The sequence below is a fragment of the Zonotrichia albicollis genome, chromosome 6 (assembly GCF_047830755.1).
Source record: "Zonotrichia albicollis isolate bZonAlb1 chromosome 6, bZonAlb1.hap1, whole genome shotgun sequence".
In the NCBI taxonomy this organism is placed as follows: domain Eukaryota; kingdom Metazoa; phylum Chordata; class Aves; order Passeriformes; family Passerellidae; genus Zonotrichia; species Zonotrichia albicollis.
In genome coordinates this window covers 13809601-13836636 of record NC_133824.1, presented here as the reverse complement: position 1 = coordinate 13836636, position 27036 = coordinate 13809601, and the positions used below count along the sequence as shown (strand labels likewise).

The following is a 27036-nucleotide window of genomic DNA, read 5'->3' as shown; positions in this document are numbered from 1 at the left end:
CCAATTGTATCTTGACTGCTGAGTGGAGATGTGGATTTTTATTTCAAAAGGGAAAAAGGGAAAGGTCATAGAAGTTGAACAAGAATTTTCAAAGCCATGGAGTGCTGTCTCCAAGTGAGAAATCATAAACACAATATTCTAAAGAATAGAACTCTTCAGCCAGTAAGAGAGATGCCTGAGAAGACTAATCACCAATTTGTGTAAAATCACAAGTCACATAAAGATAGAAAATTTTATATGGCTTTAAGCAGAAAACTGGGCAAGTTCATGAATGAGGAAGACCATAGAATGGTTCCAAATTCACAGAAACTACATTAAGTCTGGAAGCCTTTGAACAGCTGGAATCAGAATGAATAAATGGGAAACGAAATACATGTTAGTCCTGCTCATACAGTCTTCCCTGAGCATTTTACTTGGGCCACTGTTGCAATGACAATAGCTGGGCTAGATTGATCTTTGGTCTTGACCAGAATGGTTCTTTTTATATTGTAAAATTTTCACAGTCTTCTGAGCAGTCTTGAGGGACTTGAATAGGATAACTCACACACTAACATTTTCAGGGACAGAAATGTGTCTTTTCCATAAAACAAATGAAAAGAATGGTAGTGATGTGCAAATAAAAACAGAAAAAAAGCAACTTTTGTTGTTAGGAGAGGTTCAGTAAGGAAGGTGGCAACGAAGAAATACATTGAAGAATGTGTGGGAAAGATGATAAAAGAGCTTTTAGCTGGTCCACAGAAGAGGCCTGGTAATTAACGAAAATCACAGCAACCACTTCAAGATGGTTAAAATGCCATACTTGTATCATTAATGACTACACTCTATTCTATTAAAGAGACAGATTTAGCCACACAGATAAAACATGGAAAAGGATGTCAGAAACACCTGATGTAGAGGCCAATTAAGTACTGTTAAATTTTTTCCCAGAAATCAGAGAGCTGTATGCCATAATGCATAAAAATAATCCTAAAGACAGCAATCATATCTGTCTACTTCTGTATAACAAGCAACAGCAGGTACCGACCAGTGCACTGATGGTACTGATAAGAGGAAAAACACCCATTGTACTGTCTGAGGCAGTATTAATGGCATTTTACTTAACAGCAGTGCTCTTCGATAGACTGAGTGCTACTAATCTTTGTTTTAAAAATAAAGACTATTTAATTTTAAAAAGGGCATTCTATTTTTTGCAGAGAATGACAAAACAAATTACTTATTTTTCCATGACTTCATATAAATACTTTGATGTTTAAACTGCATGTGAACAGTTAATCCTCCTATTCTGATGTGTTCTTGGTAATACATGGTTTCACACTGTCTCAAGGGACAGATCTAAATCAAAGTAAGACACATTTTATTTTTAGTCTCAAAGCTGCAATGCTAAATGCAAATAAATCAAAGCAGGTTTGTATATAATACTCCTGAGGTTTGCCTTTATAGTCAATATATTGAAAACAGATAAACATAAACCAGAAACCAAACTTCATTGACTTTCAAGTACACTGCTCCTTTCTTTTCTGAAGTAGGTAAAAACAAATGGCTATCTGTATTGCACAGATATTTTTTTTTAAATAAGAGTTGATTTAAGTACCAGTTAGCTAATCCCCAAAGAATAACCATAAAAAGATTAAATGCAACATCATTTTAACTGGCTGCAATGCATGTCAGCAGGCAGTTACAATTCAAACGAAAAATACAGTGTTAGAGGTGATCTAAAGTACTTATTTTTAAATGACCTTAGTGTATTGAATACCAAAATAGCAAGAACAGGATGCACACAGCATGTTTAAAAGTATCCTTTGCTTTCCCTGTTAAGATCTGTAAAACTATGCACTATCAGCTTCAATCTCTAGCTCTCCACTGATAAATCAAATACTTTTATTTTAAGCAGGTGGTTCTGCTTGAGAGGCCTGAGGTGCTCTGCTGACTTTTATACAGCAGGCAAACTCCACAACAGCTGGAACATTCTGTGAATAGTACATCATATGCAGAGAGGGAAAGTTCAGAGAAACCAGAAAAATGTATTTTATATCTTTATATTCCACGTATATCATAACTCCAATTATACCACTGTTTTGATGATTTCAGCACATCAAGAAGTCAAATTACCTATAAAAAGGTAGGCAACACATGTAACTTTATCAAATTACAATTTCAATGCTCAATTGTTTTTTTTTCCTCTATTACATTGTTTCATGAGTTTCAACAAGCAAAATTTTTTTAAGCAAAAACTACACTAATGGAAAACAAATGACCTTGCTAACAATGCATTGCCAATGTCAAACTACTTGAACATTCAATTTAGATTCCAGATGTTTTTGCATAGGGTGGACCACATTTTAATTAAAGGAACTTCATGAATGCTTCCTTTCCTGTTTGCAATGACATGGACTGTCTTTTCTCTTATTCATAAGCACATGACATCCCTGTGCTAACTAGGGGAATGTTTACATGGGAAAATATTAGGAAACTATTTTATGAATTTGCAGTTGTTTGATGCATCCTAACAGCTGGAAACATGGAGGAAACTGCTGTCTTTTGGCAAGCTAGCTTTCTGTGAATCATCAGTCAGTGTTCCAAGTACTCTGGGGGTCCATAGGAGTAATTTTTCAGAATCCATTCTTTATCGTTTACTAAGATTTTGATCAGAGACATCCAGATATAATTCCTAGGAACTAAAAGAAATATGACACAAGAAGTAGAGTGTGCAAAGTAATGCAATGTTAGTGAGAACACATTCTCAAAAGGTGTAAAGACTTGCTTGTTACTCATCTTTAACATTATGAAGCATTGCAGGCTAAAAATCTTTACATGTAATTTATGTTAAAGTTTTTTATGCTAACAGTATTTCATCAAGCCTTCCAGAAAGCATTGCAAAAAATCAATTAACGCAGCCTTCATGGGAAAGAAAAAATATCACTCAGTTTTTCAGGTGAGAAAAATTAAAGTAGAAAGAGAAGTGATTTAAACAAGGATTCACAGCAAATCAGTGTCAGAGTAGGAAAAGATTTAGGAGTTTTCCTTATGGATTTCCCTATTTTATTAAAAAGCTCCCAATAGTGAAAGAAAAATAGGTGTAACAGGTGTAACTGATGCCTGTGCTCCTATGGTTATACCTAGATCAAATAGGAAGCATTTAAATCTAAAATGAAGGACCTAGCAGCACTTAGAAACATCTAGTCAATAGTCTGCTGTCAAACAAAATTTAACTTATTTTATGATATACAAACCAAACCAAGAAAAATAAAGCACAAATCTATGTATTATCAAGTTACATTCTGTGGAAGAACTCAGATACATATTCCACAGATTAAAGGCCAACATAATTCATATAAGAAGCAGCTGAGGGAGCTGGGTTGTTTATCATGGAGAAAAGGAGACTCGGGGGACATCATCACTCTTTACAACTGACTGAGAGGAGGCTGTAGCCAGGTGGGGGTTGGTCTCTTTCCCCAGGCAAGTGACAGGACAAGAAATGGTCTCAAGCCGCTTAAGTTGGACATTAGGAAGAATTTCTTCACTGAAAGGGTATTAGAACGGGCTGCCCAGGAAGGGGGTGGAGGGTGATCCCTGGAAGTGTTGAAGAAATGACTGGACATGGCACTTGGTGCTATAGTTTAGTTGACAAGGTGGTGTTCAGGCAATGGTTGGACATGAGGGTTTTGGAGGTTTTTTCAACCTCAGTGATTCTCTGATTTCTCATGAAGATCCTGTGGAAAGAACTCATAGAATCTCTCTTTAAAATTACATTTACACGCATATATCACTACTTTAAAAAAAATGAGAATGCTGTATACTACTACTCCTAGTTCAACTGAAATAAATAATTTTAGATTACTTAAATCTTTTGCAATAAGCATTTTTCCTGAGATTTTTACTTTCTCTAATTTAAAAATGAAGGATTTTGGTTTATTAAACTTTGGCAAAAATGTTCTATATCTGCAACATGTGGAACAAATTTTCCTAATTTTGGAAGGAACATAGAGCATGTAGGGGTTTCACTAGGAGCATGGTCAGCAAGTCAAGTGAGGTGATCCCTCTCCTCTAATCAGCCAACATTTGGAGTGGTTTAGTTCAAGGCTCTTCTGTACAAAAGAGACATACAAGAGCCAGTCCAGCAACAGACACCAAATTTTTAAGGGACTGGAGCATCTCTCCTGTGAGGAAAAGCTGAGAAAGCTGGGATTGTTTAGTGTGGAGAAAAAAAGGCTCTGGGAGGTCTCATCAATGTGCACACGGATCTGAAGGAAAGGTGTAAAGAAGAGGGAGCCAGGCTCTTTTCAGTGCTGCCCAGTGACAAGCACAAACTGAAACACAGGAGGTTCCATCTGAACACAGGAAATGCTTTTCACTCTGAGGGCTAGAAAACTAGGGGTGATTGCATTAGAAAAAACCTGAAAGAACAAGTGAAACACCAAAGAGTAGAGGGCAGAGGGTGGACAAGTAGCTGGGTATTAAACAAGAGCAATAAATACGTAGGGTGAGAAGATAACATCAAGGAAGAAGGGAAGAGAAAGCTGAGCATTAGGAGGAAAGAAGTAGTGGGCTGTGAGCCCACAGGACACAGAAGCCACTTGGTGGCAATGAGCAGAGGAAAGGCTCTGGGAAGCCCAGCAAAGGGAAGTGACACACTGGCTCCCCGATGAAAGGAAAGGAAAGGGCGAGGCAAGCAGGACAGAGGATTTCAAACTGCTCCTGGTCATTTTTTTAAGATCAAAGAATGGCTCTGTTCTGGGAGGACCAGAAAACCTTTGATGTAATGGTAGTTTTGGCAAGACACTACAGAATTAAAGAAGAAAAGAAAGTATTACCCCTTCCATTCAGTATTTCCTCAACATTCATACAAGCAAAGTATGAAAATAATGAAATAACCTCAAGAGCTAACAGCAAGACTTATTGATGGAAGGCACACAGAGAGAGACAGAAAGGAAGAACAAGCACATAAAAATGGATGGTGTCAGGCAGTCACATAATCTCTCTACAAAATGCATTTGGTATCGTTATCCTTCCAATTCTTCTTTTAAATTGGATGATAAACCATAAAACTGATGCAAATTTGAGCATGTTACTACAAGAGAATACTCTAATAGCTTTTACATTGCTGAGTGGATGCAGACAGAAATTTGTTTTACTGATTCAAAACCTTACTTTCTTGAACATAAAAATGCATTACAACAACAAAATGCACAAATGTTCATACTGAACCAAAAATTCATGTTAAAATAACAATTTTGCTGAATACTTACAGCACTACAGATATTAACCTAGATTTATGGACATTGTAACAAAAAGCTGAATTGTGTCCAGATAAGTCTGATCCAAGTATTCTTAGAAAAGTGGTAACCTCACTCTGGGTTCTCTACTGAAAGCAACAAGCTGTTTTATTGATGAAAGGATATAGAATGCATATGTTCACTGGAATAACTTCAGGATGTGGTTGACTTCAAATTAAATTTTGCAGTCTTCTATGTCAGACTAGTACAAGTAAGGCAGAGGAACACGACTTGCAGCTTATGCAAACAAAGAACAGAATACTTTATAGAAACCCATTAAAATCCCCTGTACAGCACAGTAGCAGTGTGCACCTACAAAATGCATTCTGACATCTTTATGAGAAATAAATATGCTTTCCACTGTAGCCTCATCTGAGAATACAATGCAGATTTTTTTCCAAAAAATCATACACCTTTCTCTACAAATAGGGCCAAATCTTGTATGTAACAACTAAACTATACTCAAGAATAATCTTTCAATTAAATGAGTTATTTTAATCATATTCATTCTCTCAAAATGTCAGACTAAATAACTGATTGCTAAAGTAATTAGGATATTTACTTGTTAATAGCTATTAAATAATTAAATTCACTTTAATTAACAGCATTAAACCAAATAAAAAAGCCAAACAAAACACAATCTCTAGATATGCAAAAATCTCAGTTTTGCCTATATCTTTTAGTTCTCTGGTACTTCTCAAGAGCTGAAGGATTATTCCAGAAAACATCTAGGTTCTTCATCTCCTTTTATATCCACTAGTGAGTCTGTGTAACAAACCATGCTCTTCCTTACCTTCTAGCTTCTGCTCCTGACCTGCACAATTTGCTGGAGCAAGAAGCGGTATACCTATCAAATCATACAGCAAAATTGATCTGATTGCAAAAAAGCGCCAAAATATCCAAAAGCTTCTTCTAAATGGGTACTATTTGTTCTCAGGCTCCTTAAGGGGGTGATCAGATCATGTGTAGTATCTTGAAAGAGGTTCACAATAACAGCACTTTCCTCTGGAAACAGGAGCTGGCTAAGGAAATAGAAGACCCAAGAAACTGCCAGGTACTATAGATAGGAGATGGAGCTTCCAGCTCAAAGAGACTACTGAGAGGAGAAGGAGCTGACAGGGCTCAGAGAGAGGCAAGGAACCTCCTCGTTTGCTGCAACTCACAAAACCACTGAGTTAAATTAAGCTATGACTGGAAGGTTAATTCACTCAGAGCTCTGAATGGAATCTGAAAGGTTCATGTTACATTTCTTTCCCAACGTATTTTTTTATTATCTAAGCTGGCAAGTTCATCTCATGGCCACTACAACAATTTTACTGACAAGTGCAGGAGTTGGAAGTGAGTAGATTGTAGAGAAAGGGAGAACAGTGAGATAGTATGATAAATAGGTCATCCTTTTCTTCTATCTGAACAATAATTTACAAATCTTCCTTACTAAAGTGAGAGCCATTGGGAGTATAAAAAAGGAGAAAAGTTCTAGAAAAAATAGAAATAAAAATTTGTCAGAAAATAGAGACAGAATTTGCATGACATTGGGGTACTTGTCCTCTGCCTGTGTAAAAATAGCTCTGGGAGCAGAAATGACAAAGAATTTGCAGGCAGTTTAACTCATGGTTTGTGAGAAATGGATGTCAGTGGATATATGCCTGACTGGTTGTCATGTAAGCAAACCATGAATAAGAGAAGGTCCTGAACAGAATTAATGTCCTGTCAACACCTGACACAGCACCACGTGAAGTGCCAGGACACTGAACATCAGCATTCGCTTCCTGCTTCCACAAGGCAGGTGTTGCAGCAAAGCACTCTAATTTCCAAAGGGCCTTTCATGACTGAATGAAAGATGTTTTTAACAGATTGAATACATTTAAAATACATTTTTGAAATTGGAAACTGTTTTCAGAGATGCAGAGACTATCAGAAAGAATAAAGTAATAATTTGACAAATAAATTTTAGAAGTTTATACTTGCAACATTGATATTGTCTCAGTAGTGGTTTCTTTAGATGAAGTTTTCTGGATTTCTCATGAAAAGGAACTGTGGGCCTGATACATACGATTTGTGATATTTTATTGGACATTCCTAGGTGAAGGGAAAGAAGAATGATTCCAAATTCATAGGGCAAGCTAAAACTCATTCCAGCTATTCCACCTGACAAACTGACTACCTTGGGACATCTGGAAAATGCATTCACAGCATGTACAAGCACAAGGTTTTGTTCTTCCAACTTAATGTCACATTAAATTATATTAATTAGTGGTTAAAGTTACATTCCTTTACTCTTTTAGTTGCAGCGTGGATATGAGCAGATGAACTGATTCTGTCCTGCACGTCCCTGACCAAACAAGTAAGCACACAGAGTAGTCACTGAAATAATTAGATCTATCACATGGACCTCAAACATTAGAAGTGTTAGAAAAATAACATCTTTTGTATGGATAAAATCTACAACATTTCTCTTCCCAGGGATGGGATGAGGACTGAACTGTATAGAAAAATAACAACACTGAAATACATTGTATTTCATATAACGAGTACAAAAATACTGTAGTAAAGATCTACATAGAGAGCTGCAATGCAAAATTATCCCATCTTCTCTTAAAAGTAAAATGACAGTTAAAAACCCAGAACTGCAATTTTTAAAAAGTATATATATAAATAATGTTCTCATAATTTAGACAAATTATCAGCAACGTCATTGGGATTGGTTTGGAAATTAAGACACTTACCATTTCTAAGGCCATAATACGTTCCTAAAAACAAAATACAAGATGCCATTAAAAAGCAAAAAATATAAACACAGAGTATGTCAAAGAATTATGAATAGGATTAATTTTGGGGTTTTGGTGGTCTCATACATAGAGTTTTTTGTAAAAAACTCACTGAGTAGGAACTGTTGTACTTCACTGGATGTCTTTATCATACTATTCCACTTAGAAAATTGCCCCAAAAATAAGAAACCATCCAGAAACAAGGTGAGAAAGGATTTTACAAAAATTACTCCACAATATATTTTTTAATTAGTGCATTAGGTTTTCAATATTGCTGATTTTACTCCTACATACCCCAAAAAATTATTTCTTTTTTTGATCATCTCTGACTGTAAATATAGCATGATTTGGAATTCATATCATCTTAGCATCAGGCTTAGCTTTCTTTTACACATTTCCTTAGAAAACTAAAAAGTAAATTCTTTATCATTATTCTTTCATCCAGAAATAGCTCTGAATAATGTTTTATTAATAACAGGATGACATTAGTCAAACAAATAAAACAAACTTGTGTCAGTTATAATCCAGCACAAAATATAAAGAACACAGAATTAACTAATTTACTCTATTTATTTCAACATACTTTTCCCTTTTTGAAGTATTTTTAAGAAAGATACGAAGTTAGTAAAAACAAGATAGTACTATATCCTGACTAAGTATGGTATTTTAAGTTATTTGACAAAACATATATTCCAGGGTTTAGTTGAGTCCCCATTTACAGTACGTGACCATTAAGACATTACAGGAACTCTTACCTTACTCAAATATTGCTCAATTTTTTCTTAGGCAAGGTAGTCTATCACCTGCTAAAGTCTTTATTCTTCCTTAGAAGTAGGTCTGAGATACAGATTTTTTCCATGCATCAGAACAAACTTATGACAAAAAGTATTATATTGAAAACTCAGAAATTTTTATTCTGAGATGTTTGATGCTCCACAAAATTGCAGTGGCAAACGCTCATATTTATTTAAAGATTCTGCAATGAAGTACATACTCATAACCATGAAAAAGATGGTATTTACAGAGCTCATAAACTTCTGGTAATAATGAACTTCAATTCAAATAATTTTTTTCATTTAAAGAGGACTACTTTGAAAAAAAGGTCTTAGAGTGAGGATGTTTCTAATGATAGAATAAAGAGTGTTTTCAAAATGACTCATGCATTAAATAAAGTGCATGATATCGTTGCCAAATTCTAAAAGTATAATAAACTCTTACAATCTCAGCAGATAATTTTCTGGACTAGCACCTAATGTATTAGGAAATTTACTATGGATAATTTATACACCACTTGACTGTGAAAGCATGGATATCTGAAGGGAGAAAAAACTGCTATCAAGCATTTGAATATGAAAGAACAGCAGCCAGAGCACTACAATTCACGCACTTTAACAGAACTGCCAGCTAGGGAAAGGAATAAAGCAATTTAATCAGGAACATGACAGGCAGGCAGGCACATAGAGCCATGCAAGATACTACTACGATGCAACTTCCTGCAGTCTAAAATTACTCCTCATTCAATCAGAAGTAGTATCATTAGAACAATTTGTCAACCATGAAACTTCACATGAAAGCAGATGCAGAATTGCTTCACATGAAAGGAGATCTTTTTACATTGATGTAATTAGATATGCACCTGTGTAAACTGCTTACGCAGACAAGCTCTCAGCCTTGTTGAACTTGAGCTGCCAGAAAGCCAGGCCAAGATTTTTGTTAGAACAGGAAACAGCTGGATTGATGTGTTGTGCAACTTTTGGGTCTTGCAACTTGTCTCTTCTTACTGGATCAAATTGTTTGTACACTAACTTCTTTGATACCTCCAGCCCTCAAAATGCTTTCTATTTATTATATGAGAAGATAAGGCTTATCTTCAAACAAAATCCCATGGACAAAACTGAGGTCAATACATAATGTCATTTTCCTTATGAGCCTTATCTTCATCAATACCCTCACAAATGTCCTGCTTTCAATACACTTACAGAATGCTGACTCATTGATACTCTTCATATTGCATGTAAACTTTTTTTATGTTCATATTGGGTATTGTTTGTAGTAATTTGTTGTTAAAAATCACTTTTTTTTTTCTTTCTTTACTCTGAAGAATACACACATTACCCTTCCTCATAGCCTCCTGAGCCTCACAATTCAGACATTCCAGCCTGTTTTTGCTTTCTTCGTCATTTTAAATTGAAAGGAGTATGTTTTCTTTGACTGCAATGCTTAAATACTATTCCAAAGCTGAGCTTAGGGTAAAAGGTTTTAAGCACAAATTTAAAGTGCTTAGCACAAACAACTTTACTGCGAGATGACATATAATAAGGATTTATAATATTGGATCAGGTCCTAGCAAATATTGACTGGTCCATTCTTCCTCAAAAAGGTGGCTATGAACATTTAGTGCTTCAGAGGCTTTAAATACTTACTTGGAATACTTTACTTTCAGTTTTATTCAGTTTTACAAAAGAAAGTAACACAGCCCAGAGAATTTAACCCAACCAATCAAAAAACTCAGCAGTGAGTATTACCAGCTATTGGGTCTGTATTTGTCTGCATGTATTTCCAAATCTGAATTGAAGCTATAAGGCAGTTCAGAAAATCATAATGCTGTAATACAATATATTTAAAGAAATTTAACAAAAAATGTAGCTAGTTAATTTAGCAGAAAATATACCTGGAGAGCTCCCATTTCTTCTTCTTTTCTGTGTGTCTTCTCTAGTAGCTCTGCAAAATGAATAATGGAACTTGTAAATTCAAATTCCTGTCTCATGACCTGATAGAAAAAGTATTGTGTAAAACAGTCATTGAGTTTTTTATTTTACAGATTTCACAACACTCCTTTTCAGCTGATCAAATAATAGATTAAAAGTGTCAGTGATATGATTGTTTTCAAGCATGGGCTGTTGAGGTGACTAAAAAACACCCTCAAGAACACAGTTTGACTAGGGGGAAAAGAGCTTTAAGATTTACAGATAAACTTTTCTATCTTTAAATAAATCTCCTGGTGCATTTTTAGAATTGAATGAAAAAATCAAAGAGATTCTGCCTAAAAATTAACTAAAACTGACTGTCAAAGCAATGCAATTGTATATGAAAAGTTACTGCAGAACATTGCAGACTATTTTGACTCACAATAATTACCTCCTCTCACTAAAATGGAACAATTTTGCTAAGGAAAATAATACACTGTGACAATATATTAGAAAAGTTTCTTACAGTCTCTACAAGATAAAATCCTAATATCTTGTATCATCATATGTGACAATTATAGACATTAGCACATATATGCACATACATAATTTTCACATTTGAAATTTTTTTTTTTAAATTCTGTGGCTTATGTCATGAGTTCCCTTTCCCTTTTTCCTTCATTCACATAGTTTCATGATTAAAATCATGTTTTTGATAAATTGTAACATATTTAGAATTCTGGGACCTTGAAGTTATAACCTCATAAAGAACAGGAAAACCAAAAAAATATGCTGCAGGCTTATGGCTATTTCAGCTATCAGAAGTTTACTCATGAGTTTTGCATGAGAAAAGCATTTCTTTATCTAAGCCAGAGACTGACTTTGAATTCACATATGCTCCAGTTTGGTAGCAATTAGGAGAGTTATGGGATTATGAAACTGCCTTGACAACGTCAGAGGACTCAATTCTGACTGTTAATTTCCTCAGCACCCTAGTACAGATGAGTACAGCTAACTGAAACTATCTGTGTTTGCCTCCATAAGAAATAAACTTTATGATACTTACATAGTTCATAAAGATAAGCTTCAATGATTTACAATAGTAACTACAGAAAATATTCTGATATTAGTCATTTTTCCTTTGTATCTCTGATCTTTTCTTCTCTTGTTATGAAACCTTCCTGTGAGCACTCCAACCCTTTTTCAAAGCTTATTATTAATTTCTGATTGCATGTGGATTGAGACTTATTTCCAAGCATCAGTTCTTTAAGAGATGTAGATACCATGTAAAAATTTTTACTTAATTCTTTCACAAGCTGAGAGATCGACTCGCTATTATTTCTTTTTGACTTCGATGCCCCTTTTTCCAAATCCTTTTTTTAAATTAGTAAAATTATCATTTCTTCACTTTGTTTTGGTGCATCTATGTTTTTCTGGATTGTTCTTTGGTATGCTTTTTCAGTCCAGTGATCCAACTGCCACATAAATTACTCTAGCCAAATGCACTGCCATCAACATTAGTACAAAAATTTGGGTTGAAAAGTAGCTGCCCTGTATGTTTACTTTGGGTATATTCCAGTATTAGATGTAAGTTGACAAAAATTTGTATTGTAATACAAGCTTTAAAAAAAATTAGGAGCATGGAATAAGTTATAAGAAAAGGGTGGGAAATGAAAAATTCATCCCCATGTCCCCTTTGACCAAAACCCCTCAATTATTATTACTTTGCTTTATTTTCATTCTAATATAGTAATAAAAATGTTACTGTATAGGCATGATTGTTCTAAGTGAAAAGGTTGCTATTACAAAGCTCCCTTCAAACATCTTCCACAAATGCAAAATAAGTTGAACTGATTTCTGCTAACAGTCTCTAGATTTGAAAGCTCTGCACCTCAAATTAGGGTTATCTAGAATCCATTTACTTTATCCTACTCCTGCCTAAATCAGTTATCCTGCAGGGTGCTTCACAAAGCTCTGTCCCTGGAAGGGCAGGCAGGTGTTCAAGTTGTGTTAACTGACAAAATATACACCCGTACAAAGGCATCCTTTATGAACTTATATTTAAAAATCAAGTTCTGCATTTCAGCTGATGATTCCATTTAGTATTCCATGTAAAATAATGACATGTTTTCTCCAAAGCTGAAGTGTAAAAAAAAAAAAAAAAAAAAGCCATATATATTAAACAGCTATACAAAAAGTCAAGTAATATACAGCATATACGATTCGTCTGGACATCATTTATCATGACAGAATAACTTTGCTTACTTGATCTGAAGAGCTCTGTTAGTTTATTTTATAATTTGTACAATACTTCCCATATTTAAGTTCTTGTGCAAACTTAAATATATGTTTTATGCCTTATGTCATGTGCCAGAAAATAATGTTGCAATGAAGTTAAGACAGAGAATGCATTGTGTCTGCAATGAGCAGAGCAAAGATGGTCACTGGCCCTAGTGGAACTCCTTTCATCCATCCTATGAACAGCCTCTGATTTTTTCCAATTCAAATTCTGTTCATAAAAGAAGTTGCACAGTGGCATGGGTTGCTACAACAATCCTGCTACCATCTTCTTTCAAGGCCTAATGTAACCACAGGGTCCTTGGGGATTTTTCAAAGCAATGCATCATTATTCTCACGGGGCACAGAACACATCAATTTATAAATTTACTAGAAGAAATAGCATTATTGAAAAAGGAACCTTTAGGCATTGATGGCTCTTCTCAAAAGATGAATAATGTATGGGAAAAGACAACAAGAGAAATGAAATGTAGAAACAAAGATATTCATCAGTATAGTCCCTTTTTATTTCTAGCTAAATATGAATATTGCAATCCAATAAGGAACTATAAGCTAAAACTATTAAAAAATCAGATATATTTTAGATGTTTAAAATCAGCAGCAAGCTCAGGACATTGTCTGTAAAATTAGGGATCATGCTTTTCTGCAGCCATACAAAACCATTTTATTTACAGTGCCTAAATTCCAAATCATATAAAGATTATATCTCGCTGAGCTATGCATCAGTATACGCCGAGTATCCTTGAAGTTACACTACAGTGACTTAGATGTGACTAATCAAAGTTACAGGAAAAATATAGGTTATGATTTAAAACATTCTGTCAGAATCATTATCTCTTACAGTTTTCCTGACACTGAACCACCACAGTATGTTTCAAAACACTGCAAATACTAAGCTGGAGATAAAGATTATATATTCCATCACACCACACTGACAAGTGAGGAAAAAAGGGTTATTTGAAAGGATTTTTCACAGACAAACTCCCCAGTTGTAATTTTTATTGCTGGTGAAAAGTATCAGCAAATAGATTTAGGAGCAGATATTTATTGATTTAAATGAGTAAAATGCAACAGTACTACCTTATTTATCCTAGCTGATCCATTAATATGCCATTAACTAACTAGAATGTTAAAACACTTTTATGAACTAAAATGTTCAACTCCTTTAGCTTTGTGCCGGGTGTAAAAAAGGTGGGAAACAGGACATTGACTTTATAATAACTGGAGCATCAATTTTTTTATTTCAAACACTGCATGACCCCCCATTTTAGAAACTGAAGATAATAATAGACAACATTCCTCTTCACATTCTCAGAGAAGATTGACATGCCAGAGAAAAATCTACAAATTGGACCAATGCCACAATTTTATGTTTATCTTCTTCTAGCCAAGGAGAATGCACAAATACAGAAGTGCACATAAAGTCAATTCTTATAGCCATAGATATCTACTCATACAGTGAGAAGCCCTAAAATGTGATTCAGTGAGGTGATGAGGACATTCACACTACAGCTCAGTTTTGAATTCATAGGCAATATGCTGTAAACTATCCTAGATATCGTCAGGCTACTGGTAGGTCTGACTGAATATTCTTACCTCTCCCTAGCAGTTGCAGATCACACAGGAAAATAAAGAACTCACATAATACAAAAAATACAGCTACTATGTGGCACTAAAGCAAGAAATCCAGGTTATTACCAGAAAAGAATGGCAGCCTGGAAAAAAAAATGTCAGCATAATTTTTGCATCATCAAGCTAAGAAAAGCTCTTCTTCAAAACACAAGTCAGGGATTTTGCATTTCCCAAAGTTTGTAACCCTAAACATTAAGGTTTTAAGTTATATAAGTGGATATCAAACTCTTGATAAGTCACTTAATTAGACACTCTGATCATATTACCTTGAAAGTCGCTTTGATCAAAAATTGTAAGGCTTTTTTATGTCAAGTATTTCCCATCATTCTCACTTCAAATACGCAGCCTACAGCTTTCACTCATTTGGATATACTTCCCACAAAACTGCTGAACAAATACTGCAGCATTCCCATAGATGCACAAGGCAGCCAAGCAGGTTTCCATCAAGTATGAAGGAATTTTCAAGCAGCTGAATATATCAGTTTCTCTCAGCTAGAAATTACTTATCTTGCTCACATCTACACAGTCAAGTTTAATCACACATTACTTACAAGTTCTTCCCTTCACACAATGAATCTGTCATGAAGGCCCTATTTTGGGGGTGAATAAATATATTTCTAGCTGAACCAGTGTAACCAAAGTGTTTCACAAGATAATACATATTAATTCATGTCCAGTAGAGGCAGAACAACTGCAGTTTTGCTCTGTACCTGTGTTAGGTTGTGGTGAATGGCTCCACAGTACTGTGAAAACTGTCACAATCCAGAAACACTCAGTTCTAAAGGATGTGTCCATGAGGCTCAAGCTTCCTACTGTCAGGCCCAACACTACAAATCATCCTGGCACTAAAGTAACTGAGATGTAAAATAGCACTGGCAACTACTTCGCACTATTTTAATTGTAACAGTATTTGCCACACATGCAAGCCATGAAGGGAATTTCTACATAACCATATTATTATCATCTTGAAGGAGTTTTATAGAAATAGGTATCTCTTAGAACATTAATTTTTGCTAGTGTGGAAAAAGGTCCATACATTATTTGTATTTCAGAATTGAGTGTTTATGTAATCTCAAGTGTTTATGCAATCCCAAGCAAAATTTTAAAAAAGAAAGGAAAAAAAAAGTCTCAAGTGATTTTTAATACTTTTTAGAGCTTTCCTAGTTCATTACCAAACTGTTATATTATACTGAGCACATTCCACTGTCTTTAAAGATTTTAGTTCAGTTCCCAGCACTGCAAGCAATGCAATACTCATGATCACCAAGACCAAAAAGCTGTTAGTCTGCATCTAAATCAAAAGTTTTCTCATCCACATTGAAAAAGAGCTCCAGACTTAAAAGAATACAATTTTAAAAAATGAAGTGCCTTTTGAAATATTCTTTGCCTTTTCAGCTCCTAGTAATTTATTAGCTACTGTAGCTAGCAAGTTACATAATCAAGAATTCAAAATTACATACTTTACAGAAAACTTGAACTTTTTTGAAATTCATTCCTTTGATAACTTTTAGGTATACACTTCTATTTTTACTGTGTAAATTCAAAGCAGATTCTTCAACTTAAGAGTGATGCACTGACTTCCCTAACCTGAAGCAGCACACCTAATCATAGCAGAAAAAGAAATAGAAGAAAGGTGTCAGAACTTAAAAGAGAAGGAAACAATTCACCGTTCAGATTCCCTATGAGAATTAATACTATACAAGAAACAGAACTGTTTTCTTTCTACTCCCTGAGGCTTAGGCAGGTCTGATATTTTGTAGCAAAATTTTTAAACATTCGCATATCCAGTCTGGCCTTGCCTATATTTCTCTATTTGCACAGAAGCTAATTACTGCTGGGGGAAAAAAAAGAAAAAAAGATAGCTTATAGAAGGGAAATGTAATCATTTAGGAGCTGTGTGGGACAACAAAGAAGTGTGATTTAATATTCTCAGAGAATTTCTATTCAAGTTATACTCATGATTTTCAGAAGACTTCTAGGAATGAATGATACATTACTGGGTTATTTCGCTTTCACTTTGATTGGTATTTGATGTAGATATGCAAAACTCCCACATTTCATTTAGAAAACCTCTTCCAATTTTTTATTTGTCCCAAGAACCAGTCCAAAATTCTCCTCATCAGTTTTGTAACCTCTCTGTACCTGTCATTACCTGAACTACTACACTGTCTGCCTTACAGTGAATTCACAAGTTCAAGAGTGGATACATATATATATATTCAAATACACAGCTTAAGTACACAAGACACTTGGCCAAGTTGCTGTAACCTCTTCTACAGTCCAAATATGATTGCATTGGAATAATTTGTCTGAATATGAGAATAAATATATTTTAAAAAGTAAACCATAAGGTTACCAATCAAAAAATTGTAAGTTCCCATGTGCTGCTTTTTAAGAGGCCTTTATCAAAAGAATGAGAAGGCTTTTTTCCCAAAGCTTACATGAGATCTTTTAGTTCTATTCCTGGCTCCCCTCTATTCCTGAGAAATTTTCTGTGCTTCATTTGAAGATGGCTAAAGAAAATATTTCTCTATCTTCTGACGTGAAGCTCAAACAAAGTGCACTGAAATCCATGCAAAATATTCCTATGAACTTTCTTATGAATACAAAAGGTGACAACAGCCCAAAACTTCTCTATGTCAGCAACTGCCTAAGGTATGAGTTGGGAGAGAGAGCATGACTATTATATTTGTTTAGGACCATACTGATTCCCAACTGAAATTAGAGTAGGAGGAGTATGAGGGAGGGTTGTGAATATAGATGCAGTTAACACATCTTGAAGCAGCTATAAGCATTCTGTTGTTTTGCTTTGAATGACATTCATGTACCAGTGGACATGCTGTAGAGGATTCCAAAAGCTCCTGAGGGACCTTGGAGCTTCTAGTTAAAAACAAAAAATCACTAAAGAACAACTTCCCAAAACAGGCATCACTTCCTAGATGCTTTAGTAAGTTTCAGCAAGTTTCATTAGGACACTGCTAGTGACACAGACAAATAAGAAGGTTAAACTTGAAGTGAAAAAATAAAAATGCCTCGTTCAAAGACAATTTCTTTACGAAAATGTGTTCAAGGCAGGTCTTCTAGCTCTGTGGGGCTGAACTTACAAAAATGTGTATACCTATTTATCATCAAGTTGTATGTTTATATGTATTTATGGTCCATAAATAAATATACATATACTAGGGCAGCATGCTCATGAATTTTTTACCAATGGGGCATGCAATTAACAAAGTTTGGAAACTAGTACTCAGTATTTAGAACCTTTGAACAATCTCACTGTTGAAGTAAGCAGACTATGGCAGGCAGTTAGCATTCAGAATTTTTTTCAATAAAGGCATTTAGTTTTCATAAAGCTGAAATGTTTTCTAGCCTTTTACTCCAAAATTCTTTCTCTTTAATACACCAAGCAGCATACATCACAACACATGGAACTGAGAGATAAAAAAGCAAAGTTCAAGTAAGAACAAGGTCAATTGAGAAGGGTGTCTATGGGAAGAGAAACTCTGGTAAGAATGAGGAAGAGAAGAAATGACTAGAACTATTTACAGTAAAGGGACAGAATGTGTGGCTTATTATTATAAATAGAGGCTCTCCTATGAGCAGAAGATCATATCCAGCATATCTGGATATGTAGCTTTTGAGCCATGAATGACTGGCATAAACTAATCTTCAAGTGCCAAACACATCTTTGTACATAGAAGAGGAACAGTCTGTATGTTAATACAAATCTCTACAAAGATTTTTTTATCTAGAATTATGAGTGTCATCTCCAAACAGCTGCCACTATGAAATATTAAGAGGTGGTAACCCAGGTATTGCTTGTTCTCTGAAGAAGCATCCAAATAAGCAAGCTGAATCACAGACAGAATCAAGGGTCTCTTCTAGAATCTAGAGAGATGTTACATCAGAATTAACACAGCTGGGATAGCAATAAAGGTATTAACTCACAGTGAGTCACAACTGCAAAGCTATAGAAAACCTTCTGTTTGCATTATTTGCTCAACTGTTATAAAGTCAGACCACTGGAATTTCAGTTTCAGGCAGACTCATTAATCAATCAACTTGTCTCAGTCTTAGGCAGCCACTTTTCATTGCCAGGAATATTAAATCTTCTACATCGGTGTCCTTGCACTACAGATCTTAACCTGCTTCACTGCTGCAGGATGCCACCACCATAGCTTTTCTTATTGAAGCCTTTACTAAGCCATGATTCTACTGTCAGAAAAATAACACTTCAGGCTAGAATTTTCTTTATGCCTCTATTTAACAATTTCTTTAAAAACTCATTTAAATACACATATTTCACACTAAATTAATAATTCAGACAGAAGAACCTTCTTGTCTGAAAACAAGAACTTCAGATATCAAGAATGATACGACCAAACAAAAAAAACCAACCAACCAAACAAGAAAAACCCAAAAAACAAAAAACCAAGAACAAAATCATGGAAAATTGATCCAGTAAAGCAAAACATTTATCTGAACGGCATGGCTTCTGCCATGAAAATTACAATGGGACACATCAAATGCCAAAAATGCAGTTGACAATTTTTTTCCCATTATGTGTAATTAATGGCTTGGATAGCTGGTTTGGAAATGGCTTAGGAGTTTCAGAATGTTGACATTTTCGGATTACAAATTATCTAGCTATAAAAACTGTATCCACAAATCTGCAACCTTCTACCAGAAGGTGTTGGTCGAATGTATGCTTAAATTAATGATTTAAACAATATTAAAACAACCCTAATAATTGCAAGTTACCCTCCTTTTGTAACATCCTTTGTGTCAACATTATGGGGTTTTTTTTTTCCATTTAATGTGCTTAAGGATAAAAAAAGGATAAGAGTATAGCAGAAAAAGCCAGCATTGTTACTGCCTATGCCCTCCACATACATGAGCTAAGGAACATTGTCTGTAACTGCACTTTAAACACAAAATCCAAGCCTCAAACAGCAACAATGGTTAAACCCCTCCAGTCATTATAGATTCTGGATTATGCCTTTTATTTGCAGGCAAAAAGAGCAAAATGTTTTTAACTGCAAAACAAACTTTCCTCATGGCAAAATTTTTAGTACCATTAAAGGTAGTAATAAAATATTAATTTAATTTCAGTAACTGAGACAGTATTTTCAAATGTCATCTTGCTTATCATCAAAGACACATATGCCAGAGACAATTTGTTAGCACACAAACACATGGTATTTGAACAGTTAAACACTAGATTTGGAGTATGCTGCCACGCCTTTTTTTTTTTTGGCTACTATTTATTGAAACATCTATCAGAAAACTCCAGCTCTTCTTTCAGACTATCATTAGAGTGGCATGACTTAACTACAATAACAGAAGTCTCTTTTCAGTTATAACTATACAGAATTTCTTATGAGGAAACAAAAAGATTTAAAACCCTAAAAATAAAGATAATTGAGGAAATAATTGAGATTTCCTGCATTTAGAAATTATTCTCAAACAAAACACAAATAGTGACATTCTGAATTTCTGCCACTAAGCATTGTGTGACGATTATTAATGTTTCTAAGGCCTTAAATGTCAATTACTTGATTATAGTTCTAGCTGAAACCATTACCAAATATATAGATATTGATTACTCATGCAACAGTAACATAACCAACCAGCGCTGGAATTCAGGCAATAATGTTCCCACTGGAAATAAATCTTGAGAACAGACTTTAAAAAAATCTAACATACAATGATTGTGAAAAAACACTTCAGATTTTACTTCACAAATTTGGCTGAGAGGCCATCAATTTTCAACCTTAACAATCTAATAGCACATTTATACTGCAATGGAATTCTTTACTAATAGCTTCAAATAAGCTAATTTGGGTACTAATGGCTATGTAATCATTCCTTCTTGTGTTCCACAGAAACCAGTCCAACCCAGCTGACAGGGTGCTAGCACCAAGTGCTCCAGTTCTGCCAGATGTGCTCAGATCACATCCTCGATGGCATTTGCAGCGGCATTTGCCAAAATGCAAGGAGGTCGCTTTGCTCCCTGCCTCTGGTTGTGCATTGCTCTTGCTCACTTTGCCCTGCACTGGCAAAATGACAAACCTGGACCTCCATAAGGTCTTAGTTCATTACAAGAACAGCATACTGGCAAAAACCAGACAGTCCTATGTGGCTAATAGAGCAATTTATGATTATAGGAGGAAGAGAGGAGGAACAAGGGATGGAGACATGAAACAAGGGATGGAGAAAGTAGCACTGACTGGAGTGAGAGAAACAGAAATAAGAATTCTGCCTTTTGTCTGCAGTGATATTAAATGTCTCCACAAATGGAAAACTGCAGTTTACCCCACTAACTCATGATTTGCATGGATTTGTGTGTGTGAGCTATCATCACACCTGTCTGTAGCACAGATCTATGCAAGGAAACTGACAATGGCTTTTTCTCCCATAGCTTTGGTTAGAAAACCTATTAAATAACCTGGAAACAAAAAAAAATCAGCATTATACAAAATAAAAAAATAGTAAGAAATGTCTGAAAGCAAGGTCCTCATAATAGTTAACACTTTAAACAGAAAATGCAGTTGAACACTTTTATCACTGCATATAATACATAACTCTCATAATTCTCTCCTGAATGAAGAAACATTTCCTTTCTGATAATGAATAAAAGTTTCCAGGAGCACACAGAAAGAAATTGAAATGTAATTTGTTTTCATTTACCAACTGCAAGCTAGAAAGATAATTTGTCATTTCTTGTTTTAGAAAATTATGTTGATATGTTTATGGGCATGGTAGCTATATAAAAATTATTGTATGGCTCATGTAAATGACAAACAGGAAATTGAATGCCACTTGCTCCAGTGAGCTCTCTCTTAATATCCTAGGATTTTCTTGTTTTGATGTTTATCATCCCAACCATATTTATGTGTATCAGCAAATTTCCTTTTGGCGACATCTGAAAGACAGCTGCAGATCTTAATGCAAATACATACAGAACTGATCTTGGACCTATCAGCTAAGGAATGGTCAATGATTAAGGGTATCCAGGTTTCTGAAGCAGCTAGTGCACCTCATTTGAATTGAAGTAACTGGGCCAACCAAAGGAGGCCAACAGCTGCAAGACAGAAAGCGTCTCTAGCCAAGGTCACTTGTTACTTGAGATCAGTAATTCTCCCAAGCCTAGAAGTGCATTTCTTAATTGGGCTGTTTGAAGATCAGAACTAAACAATCAAATTTGCAATGTTCACAGCATAGGAGAACAAATAATATGGGAAGCTCAGAGACATTAGTCCAGAAATTAAGTTTCCCTGCCAATCTCAGGAAAAAAGGAGCTTTTAAGCAGCTTGGATGCTTTGTCAGAAGAGTAAAGCATACAAAAAGCACACATCCTATCTCCATGGGATTCACTCCTTGACAAATGCTGTAAGAAAGCTTTTGATTCTACTAGATGGCATTATGTATCACTAGGACCCAAACAGCTTCTGAGAAAACACTTACTTCAACCAAACATACATACACACACAGAGGTCAGTATGTCTTATTGACACCCAATGAAAATGCAACTAGAAATTATATAACTGTCTATTACACATACTACGTAGGAAGATGCAGTAAATTGAGCTGGCAATTATGAAGAAGGCTCTAATAGCAATGTTTAATTGTCATTTTTTCAGCTGCAGTTAGGCTTTAAGTTTATTCCTTGGTGAGACAATCCTGTTTTTGTACTGTCCCACGGTAACTGATGATATACAACTGAGACTTACCAGCTCAGCTGACAAACATTTTAAGTTTCAGTGAATGGCACATTTTGCTTAACATCTAAAAAACTATTTTGAAATTTACACTAGCTAAATGCACTAACTTATTATTCCTTCTGCATAGCCAATTGCAAAAATTTACAATACAAGTTCAGTAAATTTTTTAAAGAACTTTCTATACATAGATTTGAGGAAGAAATCTCTCCTATATTCCAAAAGAGAAGATAATATTAAGAGGAAAATTACATATATAATATTATAAATGAATAGCAACATTAGAACTTTTTTCTTTTCTTTCTCTTGTGCAGTGGAGTATGTGTAATTTTCAACTGACACTTGACTTTCTATTTCTGATCAACAGAATTTCTGGAGACTGATCACAAAAAACCCAAATTTACACTGCTGTTTTAACTGATTTAAAAGGTAAGAAGGCAATTATCTCACAATGGAGATTACATGGAGGAAAGTATATTAAGTATGAGCAGTATAATAAATTTACTAGAAAAAAATTTGTTATAAAAACCCACTGAAAATCTTATTACAAGGCTGATAAGAGCTGCAAATACATTATGCTTATTATAGAATTGCTTAGCCCATTCTCCAACACTACATAATTTTGACAGATATATTCAAATAGTAATGAAAGAAATAGCAAAATGACTGTCAAAATCCCACAAAAATACCATTGTAAATGGGAGACCACACTGAGTATTCTATATACCTAATCCTTTACCTATTTACATTACAGTTGCACATCTATTTAATCTCAGCAAAGCAAATGCAAGGAACAAACTGAATTTTGCTAAAGTATTAAAATATTTGGTATGTTTTTATATGATGCCTATTGCAGCACACATTATAAGCTATGTTGGCAAACAGAAACTTGCTGGGGCATCATCTCCTAGGTTACGCATGGGAGGTAACAAGCAAACAGTAAATGTGCTTCTCTGGAAATGCCCCTCATGTGTAACTGCTAAGAGACATAGGTTATAATGTGCATTGATCTGCTCATGCCTCCTGAGAACAGAGAAAACAACAAAAAACTACTCTCCTAATATACAACCAATGTTGAAAATTCATACTGTTTACGTACAGTTTTTATACTCTCTAGCCATCTTTTTAGATGGCTAAATTTCTCTTCCCTTGTGTCTTTATATTATGTATAACAAGATATAATTACAAAACTTAAAGCTCCTGAGACCAAAAGTAAAGGTTTAAGCCTTAGCTCTAAAATAGATTTTGTACTGTGAAAATATGGTTCTAAACTTTCTTCAGAAAACAAGAAAATAACCAAAATGAAAATCTAAGTGTGCTTTTCAGAAACTTTTTTCTACCTCTTACCCAGAAGTTTGTATGCTTTTCTGTGGCTTCTCTAATTTTACCCCTTTTTCTAGTATAATTTTCCTTTACTGCAACAACATTTGCTGCCAGAATATTTTTTTGACACCATCTTTTCATTGACACAAGGACCATATCTTTTTTCTGTATGCCAACCTACTGTTTTAATAATGACAATAAAATACAAATCATAGACAACCTTCAGTATCAAAGTAATATTTAAAATGAATCATGCTGGGTTTCTCTACTCTGTCAAGCTTTCTGACAGCATCTTTTCCAGACCTACACTTTACACAGTACAATGTCACAGGGCAACACAGAACTGTGCTTCTCCTCTACACACTTGGTCATCAAAGTTCATTTGTCCCAAAGCACTAGCATGATCAGTAACAGATATTTTCCCATTTAATAAAAACTTGGTTTACTGTAAATGTGTGTCCTTCTGCCGCCTTGATGTGTATTTTATACACCAGCAAATCAGTTTACTTGAGCTGAAATACACTAGCATTACAACTTCTGGAATAAACTCTTTCTTTCGGATCTCGTTTGCTCTGCTAAGGCAGTGCAAACAAAGTCTATAGAGCAATTTAAAATAAGGCACATGCAACAAATTTTAAGGCACAAGACACCTGATACTACTTTTTCTTGACCTGGTGTTATAAAATATTATTCAAATTGGCGATTCAGATTGAGAAAGAAACTACCCAGCTTCTGACGACCACACACATTTACAGAGCTTATACAGCTCTGTAAAAATGCCCTGACTACAGCTATCCCAGTGACACCACAAGTACTGACATTTCCTCCTAACTGGATGCAGCGTGGTTCCTGGATCTGTCCAATACTGTTTCACTACTACTCAAGTAAGGTAGATTATTACAAGTTATTGAATCATCATCAACAAAATTCCCAATGAACAAAAAGAAATTAATTATGAAAACCTTATGAGCAGCAACAAATAGAATGCTCAAGTTCAATCACACTAAATTTGTACATTACCACTTCAGGAAATATGAAATGCTAATTTTATGAGCTAAAAGCATTTTATGTTGCCATTCTTATAGTAAGAGCAGATTAATGAATGAAAAATGCATAATCATGCTGCTGAATGGCACACATAATCATACCATTGATTCTCAATTACAGTAAGGATGGAAATTTTCATAATTTAGTAGTAATAACACTGCCTTTATTGCAAATAATTCTTTGGAAATCAAAATTCTTTCCAGATAACATTACGGGAAGACTACAAAATACTTACATTAATCAAGTTATTTTAGAAGTCACACACTGAAGTGTTTTAAGATCAGATCAATATAAGAGTTGCAGTGTACTGTAAAAACCTTAGATTTTAAAATACAATCATTCTTAAAACAGCCAAAAAAGAAATCTTAGAAAGCTTTCAGCTTTTGTTCCCCTCATCATGCAATCTTCCCACAATATCATAAGTCAGCCCGAAGATTTTATATTATATACATATTGTATACAACATGCATATATCAGAAAGGACAGAGTATTTTTATATTTTCAAACTTGAGATGTTTTTGCAACAAGTTAAAAATATTTCAACCTTAAAGTTCAGATCTTATCCTACTGTTGCTTATTTTCTCTGTTTCACTGTAATACATGAATAGTGCATGGTACAAACTCATTAAACTAGTCTGTGTAGATAAGTCTCATTGACCAAGGATGAAGTATTAATATTTCTCCAACTTTTAAGAGAATAAGCATGTATATAGTAAAACATTCACATTCCACTCTTATGTAAGAGGCCACTTTAATAAAAAAAACATAGCCCAACATACTTATAATCCCTTTAATACACTTGAGAAACATCAGCTCAACATTCCCAACAGCTTGGAGAGGAAAGTCCCTTCCTCAGACATGAGGATGACACCAAACTACGCAAAATAAACTCACTCCCAAGTTCCATGACTCATGGCTCATGTCTTTTCAGAAGCAAGGCATCTGAAAAACTAAGTTCTCTCCCAGTTTAAATATGCTTCTGCTAAAAAATAAGCTGGTTTGTAATAGGCATTAAAAACTTGATAGGGTAAACTGTGGATTGCTAAACAGCTGTAAGGTCATTGCATTACATTCAATAGCATCCTAACTTAATTCTGCCCTTGGAGCTCTTCCTTAATAAAAATGTGCTCCATGGATTTTAAGCACATTGCGTTAGAACAAAATCATTTCACTAGGATTTTTCATTTTATAGTGTGTCTTGCAAGAAATGGTATACAGTCTGATCATTTGATTTTGCAAGTAGAGCAGTTTCCCATACAGAAAACATTCAAGCCTTATTTTTAGAAAATGCTGCTCCAAGAATTTCAATCCAATCAAGAAAGCAATGTTCTACAGCCAAGGCATCGAATATAATTAAAATCAGGAAAACAAACGTTTATCATGGCAGCTGAAGTACATACAATATTGATGCAGTATGTACATATGCACGAAGTACATACATATATTTTCAATGAATCTGTTTTCTTGGGTTTGCACTTCGTCTCTTTTTTTAGGGGTAGGCACCTCAATTCACCAGGTATACTAAAACAAAAAAAACATATCCACAACAAAATCATAATTGTTTGAATTGCGAAACAAAAAGTAAGGTCATAAACTTTACATTTAAATGTTTTCCACTAAACACATATTTACATACTAGCAATACATAATGTTGCACAAAGGTACTGCTCAAATACGCAAAAATAAGTACTGCAATATGAAGATGTGTATTTTAAAAAACAATTCTCAGAGTAGAAAGGTGGTGTAGAGTTAAGAAATCCAGCTGAGGAATAGGAGACCAAGCTTTACCCTCAGTTCTCTCTCTCTTTTTTTTGTTTGGTACATAACCACGAGCAGGCACATTCTCTCTGACTCAGATACTGTACCTGTTTAAGCAAACAAATAAAATTTTACAGCAACAATATTTACTAACAGTGCTTAATGACCTACAACTCAAGTCCTTTAAAATAGGCAGAAGTATCCAAATAATGCCCTTGACTATGTTATGGCTTTACCATAGAGACAATAGATGCAGACAAGAAAAATACCATGACATTCTCTGTCCACTCTAAAGATTCAGATATATGTGCCAAGTATTATGTGTCTGTAGTTTTCAAAAAACTACATAGAGGAACCTGTTATTTAGTAAAAACAATTAGCAGCTAATTGTTCTAATCACTCATACTATATGAACTGTATAGTTAATTTGCTTGTCTTGCTTGGCTCTAAAACATTTTTAAGGAATTTCCCCTTTAACTACAAAATATGTAAAGCATTTAAAAGTACCAATCATGTCTAATTTTCTCAA

General features: G+C 34.7%; 1 protein-coding gene across 4 annotated transcripts in view; it reads right to left on the bottom strand.

The window, feature by feature from the left end:
- CEP128 (centrosomal protein 128) overlaps positions 1–27036 on the bottom strand; it is a 112231-nt gene that overhangs the window by 29751 nt on the left and 55444 nt on the right. For 3 of the 4 annotated variants that reach the window (XM_074542531.1, XM_005479740.4, XM_074542532.1), the window contains exons 20-21: positions 10713–10762; positions 8000–8023 (exon numbers count right to left, since the gene is read on the bottom strand). In XM_074542531.1, coding sequence (XP_074398632.1) covers positions 8000–8023; positions 10713–10762 — 74 coding nt within the window. The remainder of the gene's footprint in view (positions 1–7999; positions 8024–10712; positions 10763–27036) is intronic. The other variant, XM_026792160.2, reaches the window with a different exon arrangement.